This window comes from Lissotriton vulgaris, chromosome 12 (genome assembly GCF_964263255.1).
Source record: "Lissotriton vulgaris chromosome 12, aLisVul1.2, whole genome shotgun sequence".
Taxonomy (NCBI): Eukaryota; Metazoa; Chordata; class Amphibia; order Caudata; family Salamandridae; genus Lissotriton; species Lissotriton vulgaris.
Window position 1 is genome coordinate 245901449 of NC_141700.1, and position 12314 is coordinate 245913762.

General features: G+C 41.3%; 1 protein-coding gene across 1 annotated transcript in view; it reads right to left on the minus strand.

The window, feature by feature from the left end:
- The window catches only part of SLC7A6 (solute carrier family 7 member 6), a 374495-nt gene that overhangs the window by 133802 nt on the left and 228379 nt on the right, over window positions 1-12314 (minus strand). The window contains exon 6 of the mRNA XM_086947751.1: window positions 9193-9296. Coding sequence (XP_086803877.1) covers window positions 9193-9296 — 104 coding nt within the window. The remainder of the gene's footprint in view (window positions 1-9192; window positions 9297-12314) is intronic.

A 12314-nucleotide genomic window follows, 5' to 3' on the forward strand; every position in this document is an offset into this window, starting at 1 on the left:
TTAGTGGCAGTTTAGATATATTTTATATGATCCACAATACATTTGATAAATGAACTGTGGCTTTGTGGCATCTCACAGAAAATATTGATTTGAATTGATAGATTTGCATATATTTTGAGCGCACATTTCTCATATATAAACATATATTGCATTTTGTTTGGTTTGCACATGCATGCTTTATGACATTTGCTTTACTATAGTGTGATAATGCATTATTTATTCATATATGTATTCAAATTATATAATAATTTTCTAAATCAAGTGAAGGTGCAACAAGATTAATATGATAATTCTTGTATTTGACATCATTTATTTATTTCGACGTGAGGCCTATATTTAAGGTTGGTATAGACAAGTATAAGGCAAAGAGGAAGATCGTTGGCTTCCTGTGAGACTTGTTCTGAGGAAGCACAGCAGTAAACATCTTTTGTGAAGGCCACAGGCAGGCATCTCAGAACCACCCTGGCATTATCGGCTTGCTGGGTATGCTATAATGTCCTGATCACAGAGAACGACCTTCTCAATACAGAACAATCATGACTGGTGTTCTGCTAAGTGATGTGGGTGGGAGGCCATTTTAATTAACTCGTACAGACCTCTTTCTTGTGCTAAAACAGCTTGGATAGAGGCAAGAAGAGAGGGGTTGAAGAACAGTGACTGGTTAAATTTTTCCATGCAAGGAAATTCTGAAAAAAAGCTACAGTATTTCAATTATTTGCAATATTTTGTTTATTCATCCCTTTCTTTGCTAGTACTTTGTTCATCTTTATAGTTACAACTATAAATATTATTTGTACTAGGACAGAACGTTGATTGTAATAAAATCATAAATTGCATTCCTCGTGTGTATTCTTGAATGTGCAATATCAGATGATGAATTAAGATTTGGAACCCACTAACAACAAATAATCGTGTGCATCTCATAGTACTGATTGTTGCCCAGAACGTACTCTCCCCATGTAATGTTCAGGTGGTTCGTCGGCTACAGCCCACCAGGTTTACTGCTTCCAGTTCAAAAGTTGTTATCAAGCCTGTACTTTCATGAGATGTAAAAAAAATTTTTTACAACTAATGCTGGGTCGTATTTTGTATGGAAATTACAAAAAAACGTATCACTATCTTTTCCTGGAAACACCCCACTAGTAAGAGTAAGGTTTCTAAAAATCAATGTTCATCTCTTGTAATTTTACCTCCATTATCTTCTCTACCTAGTCACTGACATCTCCCATATCAGGCTCAGATTCAGCTCTTGCAATTGAGCACCTCCTCAGAATGCTACTTCTCATGGCAAGGCCCGCCTCCCCTTACTTTCCACTCACCAACACCCAATTCTGTAACAAATCCCTCCACCAATCATTTTCACCTTCATACACCTGCAGGCCAAAGTAACTATCATTAGCTTCTAAAAACCTGGTGGGGCTGTAGATCTGATAGTCAGCCCTTCATTTGACTGTTACTCATCCTTATCAGACCAGGCTTGGACTTTCCTATAAGAAAATCAAGCAGTGCCCACAGGACTAGTGTGACAGATCAGTATGTGGGTCCGTTTTTTGGAGGTTTGTGGGCCTGTTTTATAGTCCAGTGGGCTGGTGTTTATTGTTGATTTCCTGGATATTACCACAAACATTGCCTGCAGCAACCAAAAATGCATGCAGTCTCCCCAACCTTGCAAAACGCCTATTCAACAAGTCTTTGTATGTTCAAAACGACCCTATTTGCAAACATGTGCCACTGTTTTAGCCATCTGATTCACTAATGGGAGGGGAGCACTTTAATTCAGCTGCCAGGGCCTATTTTCTGTCCGAGTCTGACACTGCATCAGCCTTTTAGAAACTATGGAGCGAAGCTACTTCTTCCAGTGCTCTATACCCCTCACCTCTTCATGCTGTTTGCACTTCCCAGAACTTTATTTAATGTAGCAGAAAAGACAATGGTTTGACATATTTGTCCAAGGTTATCAAACAGAAATAGTAAGCGGTGCGTATCATATAAGGGGAGGTTACTCATTTCACTATTTATATCACTACTGTTTTATTAAACGCGATTCAGTGCAGCGCAGACCGCATGCGACTGGAGTTTAAACCTCCCTTTGAGGACCATTTGACTGCAACACTAATTAAATCGCTAAATACCTTTTAGAGTATAATCTTGTACATCTTCAGTGCCAATTACTATCACCAATGACTGATGAATATAGGCTGATCAATGTGTGAATGACACAATCGGTTGAGGGTGGCAGATCTTTTGACCCTTTCTCTATAGATTGCACTATCTCTATGAAAGAGCGAAAACTGTTCTCGGCTAGACAAAAAGTGCAATTTGACTTCTTGCTCGAGTATGCCCCAAGAGCAAATAGAGGAGAGAAAAGCATTTCCCAAAGATAACAAAGAGCAGAGGTAGTCTGTTCAAATGTATCCTTATAGTCAACAACCTATCTTGAGCCCTTGTAACAATAGCAATGTAGGATTCTCAACTATCTAGATGTAGCTTTAATTGTTACTTTCAGAAAGCTCAAACCTTTTCAGACTCATATTACAGGTGCATAAAATTATCTTGGCATCTTGGGAAATGTTATATGGATCATGGACAAGACTTCATTCTGTAAACTGGTCAAAGATATCTTAATATGCTTCAACTGTGGGATTTTCGCAGGATTTTGAAAACAATGCAGAACTCTCACAATTTTAATATCTAACTTCAATAAGCAATAATTACTCCTCAGATAGACGTCATTAGCTACAATACTGCCATGGTTCCAAGCTTAGGCGAAATCTTGCGATGACGGTCCTCCGACCAAAAGAAAAAGGCATAATGGGCCTAAAGGGAAAGGAGCTGGGGTAAGTCAGAGGGAGCAGCTGGTCATCGTTTATCCAGGAACCCTACAAGATCTATGAAAGACACTGTGACAACTGCACATAATTTGCTTATGTCTATTAATGGGATGTCGCATGAGATAATTCTGCCGGTTAATAAGAGCCTAGAAACTATTAAACAAATCATTTGTAATATAAATTATATCTGAAAGGCTTAATAATGGGATAACTTATTCTAGCATTTAGTATGTACTTCTGCACCCCTCTTAGCTTCAACATCAGTGGCTGTCCATAGTACTACTTCAGTGTCCACTAATATCCAAATCCAAATCCAAAAATCTTTATTTCGGCCTTTTAGGCCATAAAAGAGACATTCAAATACATACAACAGTATAAAAAACATCATTGGAATGTACACAGATACAAGTAACGAGACTTCTTATCCATTTTAAAATCGAATAGATAAAATACATAAAAGGGAACAGCACAATTCATTACCCACTAATATTGCGATACCCAGACACTGCCAGTAACTAAGGTGAAATCCACTCACATTGACCCTGTAACACTTAATCTACCCCCAGCCCTTGCCCTTACGTAGCAGTAATGGTTAACGGATCATTGTTGAATCCAGTGCAAAATGAATCCTCTGAATCCTTAATGAATAAAGTAGTGCATTGGTTTGATAAGAATCACGTTCTTCCCCTAATAGATCACAACAAATATTGATAACCCGGAGAGTGGGGCGGGTAGGGCCTTTAAGGAAGACATTTAAAGATGATTGCATTATCATTAGTCTACAACATCCAGACCACGCACGAGAAATCCTAGCAAGGTTCATGCCTATTTCCCCTTCTCCAGGAATATTGGATTACTCCCATTGGTGTTCTTCTATCGCCATTTATGTCACCCAGCAACAGGGCCCAGTGATAAAATAAATAGCCACCAGGTGGATAGAGAGGTTAATCAGATTATTCCCCCACTAGCCACATCTAACAGGTTCCAAGTATTGGCTACACTACATGATAATGACAGACTCCAACAAGGTATGGTGGGGGAGAGGTATGACAAGAGTGGGAGCGGAATCTAACAAAGCAAACACAACTGAGCCGGTGGCCAGGTTGCTAGAACTTAATAAATCCTGTTTAAATGATTTGGAGGATATTACTGGGGCAAAGATTCTATGGCCTAGTCCAGTCATAGATGCAGAGCCCTGTAGTTCCAATGCTCCATCTAGTGTCGAATGGTTAGCTGTAATAATGGATCCGAGGACTGCTATTTATTTGCTCCATGGAACATATGTGGGTTGCAGAACATGGTGGGGAGTTAGAATGGTCTACTGTTACCATTGAGCTGACGATTTGTTGCATCTCTGTCACAATGACTATGGCCATACGTTGCATTCACTTATCTTTAAATATGATCTCTTTATGTTTGAGAGCAAAAGTGATTGGAATGGGGTACGGATCCCCTCTTTTAATGGTAGAGCTGCCTGCACTGTAATTGATCATCTACTGATGTGCATGGCCGTCAGTAATTAATTTGGCACCCCTTGTATTATCCCATCTATACTTCGCAACCATAACGATTGCAATACCTTTTTCGTTCTGGGGTCATAAAGGAGTGGACTTAAAACAGCTACTAACATCTCTCCAGTTAGGCCAAACCGGGTACGATTTAGATGGGCAGGAGTGGAACTTAACAGCTTTCTAAGGAAAATTATTAAGAGGAATTTATCAGAGTTAAGCTATTGCCTGGAGGAGGTGGTAACCCAGGAACATATGCTAAATATTTTTAAAAAGCATCCGCGGTTGTCTTAACATCCTCCTGACAAGAAGCTCTAGAGACGTACTAGCTAAACATGGGAAATGGTTGGATCCACTATGTACTCTGACCGCTCAAAGGCTGAGAGAGACTTTACATTGCTCACCTAGAGATACTGTGTTAATCAAGACTCCCCGCAATAATTATAAGCAGGTAACTGTGGCGAGGAAAAGGTCTTTACAAGAAGAGGCATGGTCCAATTTGAGACTAGCTTGCTGATACAAGCAATAGTAAGCTGTTTTGGAATACGTCTAATGTCCCTATTTTCAAATCTGATAAGATCCCAGAACTTAATGCCTTTGTAGCCTACAATGCACGGGTGAAACATTTTTCCAAAATGTTTAATGATACTTCAAATGTGGGAAGAGAAATGGGGACTGACAGAACCTGCAATTGGCATTGAATCCCACTTAACATCTCTATTGACAATTGTGCTATCATTTCTAGTGCTAGTGGAAGGACCACCGGACCGGAAGAGGTCCCAGTAAATGAAATGTTTTTAAGGCATACAAAGAACTATTGGGACCTATTTTAACTAGGGTACTCAACGCTGCTGCTGAAAGTTGTAATTCCTCAGTCCTGGTATGTGTCAATAAACATTCACATTTTTTAAAAAAGGTGACAGATCAGATTCTAAATGCTACTGCCCCATTTCCCTCCTGGACGCTTTTGTAAAATTGATGAGCAGGGTTTCGTTACAGAGGCTGGAGAAATGGGCCTGGGGAAATTTGGCTCGCATTTATGAGAATCTATCGAGCAAAATCTGTTATGGTCCATGGGGCAAAAGCACACCTGATATTAATAAAGGAAAGGGTATTAGACATGGATACGTATTAGACCTTTTATTATTTTCCCTTTTTATTAATGGAGTGGATGAAGCCTTGCAGGTGCTTCAGGCAGATGTAACCCTCATAACATGGCGCCCTATTCCGGTTTTATACACTGATGATGACGTATTAACATCTAAGACCCCAATGGATTGCAGAAATTGTTGACAGCATTCGGGAAGTAAATGGCATTTAAAAAAATTACAATCAACAAATCAAAGAGTTTTACAATGATATGCGAGAAACAACCAAATAAATGTAGGCTCTTCTATAGCGAAGGCTCCCTAGTCAACAGAGTGAATACATTTTGCTATCTAGGGGGCCAATTTACAAGTAATAGCATATGGGCGCAACAGGTTGCAAATGCTAAACTTAAAATGAGCAGGAATAGAGAGGGTTTTTAAAAATGTGCATTTAAACTGGGTCATCCGTCATAAAAGAAATGATCGAGATTTACAAGCTAAAGTTCTTCCTGCTGCTACATTTGAGGCTGGACTGAGGGGGTACACTACTAGCAAATCTTTTCAAGTTGAAGAAAACACGTTTTTGGTCGATTCTAGCGCAGCACGCATGTGCTGGTCTATGGGAGACTTCTTGTAAGCACTCTAAACTTCTCCGTGTGGGTCTGACTCCTCCCACAAATTGGATTGGCCTTTGTTTGTGTCTTTCAATAATGAAAGCAAGCAAATGGCCAAAGGCGGGTGCATGTCCCACCTCCTTTCCAATATGTCACTCCCACTGTGTTTTGCTCTCTGGAGCCAGCAGCGGCGTGCAGGGTGGCAGCTGCATTCCTCGTCGTGGTTCAGGTTACTAATTAAACACAGCGTGGTCACTTTCACTTTAGCTGCGCTTGTCTGTTTTCCTTTGATTCGTGTATCTTGCTTGTTATTAAACTGTAAGGTGACGGCGCGCGCAGGGCCTTCCTCCCTCCATCGTAAGATCCAAAGTGCTTCACTCGAGATAGGGCCCAGTGTTTGCAGAACCCATGCTGCGCGGCCAACAGCGGGGCTTCAAACCTCCCTCCCACAGCCGGCACTAATTTACCAAAATCTGATTACGTGACGCCAGCCAGGGGAAAAAGAAAACACGAAGGCAGCTACACTTTTCACTTAGAATAAATTTCACTCACGTATCATTTCCTAAAAAGTGATCGCAGATACAGTTGCATGTATTTACTGCAAGCCCACTGAAATTTGTGAAAATGACAAGGAGTTCGCAAACTAATTAAGATGCCGCGTTTGGCATTGCGAAAAGACTAGAACACGTAAAGGGAGCAGCGTCAAAGCCCTGGATGGCGCTAATTTGGGCCACTTAGAGCCTTGCATCTAAATTATCATGCAGACACGAAAGGCCCCTTTAAATGGACGTGGCCCTTTCAAAGAGGGTGCGATGGCTGCACGATTGAGCCGGTCCGCTCTGTCCGAACCGTGCCCGGGAACATCACATTTCAGACAAACTTCTTTCACCCACAACTGCGGTCCTCGCGCTTGGCAGGAATGACAAATAGCTATCTTCCCATTTCAGGGATGTTTTTCAAATAAAGAAGAGGTATTCTTGTAATCAGTTCCTCAAAAGGCGTATCTCCATCTTGCTTTTAAGAATTTCACAGTGAACTTGAGTTTCAAAATACTCAAACTTGCTTCTCAGAACCCTGTTCAAATTTCGAAAATCCGTTTGTAAAACACGAAGACCTGTAACCCCAACACACAGTGCAGTGCCACGGTAAGGCACATTTTATCTGGAATGCAACAGGAGCACTCACTGCAGCCAGTAACACCTGTGTTCGTAAGTTTATGAAACAACAGGCCTTCATTCACTCCATCCAGACGTGCAATGCTTTGACTGAATATGCACTAATCACCCGTTACGCTTTGCACAAAACAAGACGACACCGAGCGGAAAGACATAGTTTCACCTTGCACCGCGGAGGCCTTACTAATGGGGCACCCCAGCTGACAAACTGTGCAACTTTGGGGGAGAACTTCTAGATAGTTACATAACCTTGACTTTACACTTTTACAAACAGGCGGGAAAAATTAATAATGTTTTGAAAGGAAGGAAAACAGTAAAAGGTCTCTGTTCTGTTCACATGACTGAATAGTACTTTATCACCCTAGAAAATAGGTGCAGGCGGATTTCATGTACCTGGTGCAAGAGAGAGGGGTTTATGAGTGGGCCACTCGCGACCAATATGTGTAGGAATGCCTGTGTGACTGTGTGTGCATATGGCGCCACTAGACAGTGTCTGCACACACCTTGATGCAGTGAGCATCGAGAGGTTGGACATGTCTGCACGCACCTTCACACAAACTACACAATGAAAACACAGTACTTTACTTCAGCCAAAAGTTGCATACAATGCTATTTGCACCATCTCAGGCCCTCAGCCTTTTAAAGTTGATATATTGAAAACAACACACATTTTACTACAACATTAAGGTCTTTGTACCTATTGGCTATGCCAATGCTTGTTTTAAATGGCTACTTTGTTTGCCTGCCTCCGTTCCATCTCTAACTGTGCACGTGGGGTTGTTTGATCTGGAGAATTCCCTTTTAATGAAACCATTTTTGTTCTGGCTCTCCATCTGGACTACACAATATGATAAAATCTTAGCCCCAAATAAAGGTTCATAAATTGTTTGTTCAAATATTTCTTGATAGTGGCACTAAATAAGGAGCCACCCATCGGTCAGTGGAAAGATAATAGGGCCCATTCGACTGACAGGACAATGGCAATCTTGTGCACATGTTGAACACAAGACACTTCAGCCAATACACTTACAATTAAACTTGCTGAAATGGGGAATTTTTTGTACTACCTAGCTTAAAATCCTTCAGACAATCCAAACGTTTCCTCGACGAGCCTTATTAGAGACAAAAACGTCCAAACTGAGTGAGCAAACGTTGCAAGGTATTAGCGGAATTATCTCGAGGAAAGGCTTCCCGCCATTTGTTTGGCTTGAAACCGTGAGTAAAAGCAGAGATCCAAAACAGAATATTGGGCAGAAGCATGATTTAGAATGAGGTCAAAACCATTCTGACACTGCCTTTGAGGATGAAAGCAAAAAAGGGTTAGTATATTCAGTGAAGATGTGTCAAACGGTGTGTGCCAGATAATGCAGTGACAAGGGCTTGCTAGAAAATGAGGTCATCTGCAAACCAAGTGCAACACATGCAATAAACCATATGAATCTATGAAATGACGAACTAAAATGAGCAGATTACACTAAAGGCAAGGAGTGAGACATTGTCGGAAACGATCTTCAAAACCATCACAAGATACAATTAAGGAATGGGAAATAAAAAAAGTATGTATGAGCAAAAGTTAGCGGACAATATAGAAATTATGAGAAAAGAATAAATTCAAGCAAAGGTGTTCAACAATCATTTGTAATAGAGTCTATCGCAAATAAAAAATATACAAAAAAACACTATTTAACCGTGGTCTGATTTCCTTTAAAGTTCTAGAACAGCTGCAGGAAAAGTAATCAAGTGGCAAGTTGGAAGGGTTTCAAAGTCTAACCATACAATTTCTAAAAAAAAACATTGAAGAAATATAAATTTCAGATTTAAATTTTGCTTTCTTTCCTGGACACTGAAGTCATACATACAGTGAATATGAAAACGATTACATACAAAGAAAATCAAACTAATAAAAGGAGAAACTGAAGTAAATCATAAAACTCCGGTACAAATAAATGTATATAATAAACATGGAGGTACATTACCTAGATGCAGCTAGAATTGATGAATTGAGTCCACCAAGACACGAAAGAGCTACAGCGATGGGGATAGTCCAACTGAATATGCCGTATACTAAGTCAGCGAAGGTCTAACATAATAAAGAAAGGAATAGATTAAAAAGGCCCCATATAAAAGGTATGTATAAAAAAGCTTTTTAAATGATCTTTTTCATATCTGGTGCAAAATGTATATCTGTCTACAAGTAAGACAAGTATTACGTTAGATTACTACTTCGCTGAGTATCTTATCACTTTACTTGGTTTATTAAGCTTACTTTGTCATATTCTGGTGTTTGCAGCTTGACCTCATTTTAAGTGTCGTTTTGGTCTGTTAAAATAGTCAACTATACAAAGCTTCTCCTATTCACTGTGTTTGACTAAAGATGTAACTGGTTAGTAGGCCTCTGACATACATCCTACTATCAAGGCTATCCTCGTTAAGGTCTTGTGTGGTACCCTGTGGAGTCTTGGCATGGAATCCCAGAGTGGAATGTTAGCGGGTGAACATGCCAGTATTCCACGCGTGGCAGTTAGCCCAGGCTTTCTCTCCCCAGAAGGAGACGAAGTTATTTTCTCAAATAAACATAACTTACCTGAAACGTACGACATGCAGACATCCGTAATTGCGACAGCTTGCTGAAACTATATATTTTTTTTAAACCGAATGTACTCACAAAATAACTCTGGAGCATTCAAATACATAAGACAATGCAAAAGACTAATGCACCAGCTATCATGTGAGCATAGGTACCTCTCATTGGAGGTTGGGTCCATTACTTTCCAACAAGGCCGAGTACTCCGAGATCCCTGCAAGTAAACCAGGGCAAGGCCTGCTCCCTCTGCTTAGTGCAGCCAGGGGAAATTAATTTTAGCGAACAATATTTGGTTGCACCCAGATTTACACCCCTCCCCTTTTCCAACAATATGAAGCGGTGTACGCAAATTATTTATTTTGACCTTAATATACTTTCAATTTATCATAGTCTAGTAGGCCGAAGGTCTGCACTGCACAGCTTCAAATCTTTGCACAGAAAAACAAACATTTGCAGTTCTTGAAGTTTTCGCAATAGTGGTCAAAACTGCACCTCTAAATAGGATAATTTTCACCTACTAAGGCATTTTGGATATGCAAACGCCCAGCTGAAGTATTGATTTATGGCGCCTATCTCCGGAAGTGTTGATCTCTTCCTATTCGTGCTCAATCAAAGCGCCTTACACATAAATCCAGTGCCTGGCCTGGGCACAGAGAGAAATGAGATCACGCAGAACGTATTAAGGGCAAATCCAGACTCCGAGGCTGTTAACTCTCGGTGATCAGTTGTGTGTTCATTACTGGGTCACAAGGCTCTGTTTTTTTCACAAAAGCTTCCTTCGAACGTGTTCACTTCCCTGCGTTTACAGAGTAACCTCACATTTTTTCCTTTAAACGCAAGCAGCCCTTTTCACCGGTGTGCCCTACTGGACCATCAGATTTATCTGGTTAAACTTGCAAGAGTCTAAGATAATAGGGAGGTTTACCCTTTCTTAAACAGCATGTGTACGATTTGGCAGCACTAGGAAATGCTCATAAAGGAAGACCAACCAATGGAAAACAAGGCTTAGATTTAATTGAACTCGAGTAAAGATCAAAAACATGTATGTTCTGAACCTTACACTTCAGTACTCTAGTAGAGAAGAAACGAGTCCTTCATAATGTATTTCTAGTAAAGCCGCACCCGTCTGCCGGGGTGGTAGGCGCAGCCAGGGAATAATGCAGGCTCATCAGAGCGCACCATTCTACATCGTTTCCTCAGGAGGAGACAAGCTGTGCATGGAGAAACAAATAAAAACATGCTTCTGCAATGCAATCGGTCTTGCATTTCCGCGAGTTTGAGCTATTGGCATTGTCAATGACAATGGGGCATATGTAGAAAGGTGTTTTTCAATTCGCAAACGCCGGAATTTGCAGAATTCTGGCATTTGCGAATCGCAAACGGCCTTTTAGTATGTAGGTGCCACATAGCAAAATAAGGAATCGCAAAAATTGCGATTCCTTATTTTGCTTAAGCATTTGAGGAATCGCAATTTTGCGATTCCTTAAATGCTATGTAGGGGTGCCTTTTAAATTGCGATTTTGGCTTAAGGAATCGCAAAATACCACCTACTCCAAGTAGATGGTATTTTGCGATTTCCTGTCAAAATAAAAAAAAAATTAAACTTCAAAGTGTCATGTGACGCACAGACATGACCTTACGACATGTATGTGCGCCACATGTACTTACAGGCACATTCCAGGGGTGCAACAGGTTTCCTTTGGACACCCTGGCGATCTTGGAATTGCAATTCTCAAATTACGATTTTCTCATAGAAAATCGCAATTTGAGAATGTATCCCCATTCATTCCTATGGGCCTCTTGGCCCATAGAAACAAATTGGACACTCATTCCTTAGTTGCATGATTCTGTGCGAGACGCCTGGTTCAGTGACCAGAGGTGAGACTGGCTGGCGCCTGCAGACAATTAAGCCATAGACGCACACTGTACCTGACCCTCCCTGAAGCGAACGTCGCCGCTGCCGCTAGAAGCAACCCAAATGACAGTGAGCTACGGCTGGTTACTAAGCTGAGGTGAACATATCTGAGCGTAGCGGTAGCACCCTGCCGCCGCAGCCTTGGACTGTGAGACAGTCACTGCTGCCATTCATGTTCTCCTGACATCGGTGTAGATCCCGCTGTGAAGCACGCGCCCCGGGAACATTGCTTGAAATCCTGCCATATACGGAGCGGCATAGGAGTGCGATATTGACGACTCATGTTGGGTGGCACCAGGGCGGACCGGTGCGAGAGGAACGCAGGCCCCACAACAACTACCACCTAAACAGACAAAATGGCGAAGCATGGACACGCAGATCAAACGGCGAATAAATTTGACGCAGAGCTTGCTGCGATGGAACGGCTGGAAGAAACTATCAATCAGAACCGCACCTCTCTGGAATCTGAAATCGACAAGGTGGCAATCAACCTTACTCATCTACATGCCGATCACCGGAAACTGACAGACCGCACTACCGTCCTGGAAACTGCACTTACTGACATCAAACCACAAGTGGCCCAGACAGACCAACATGTA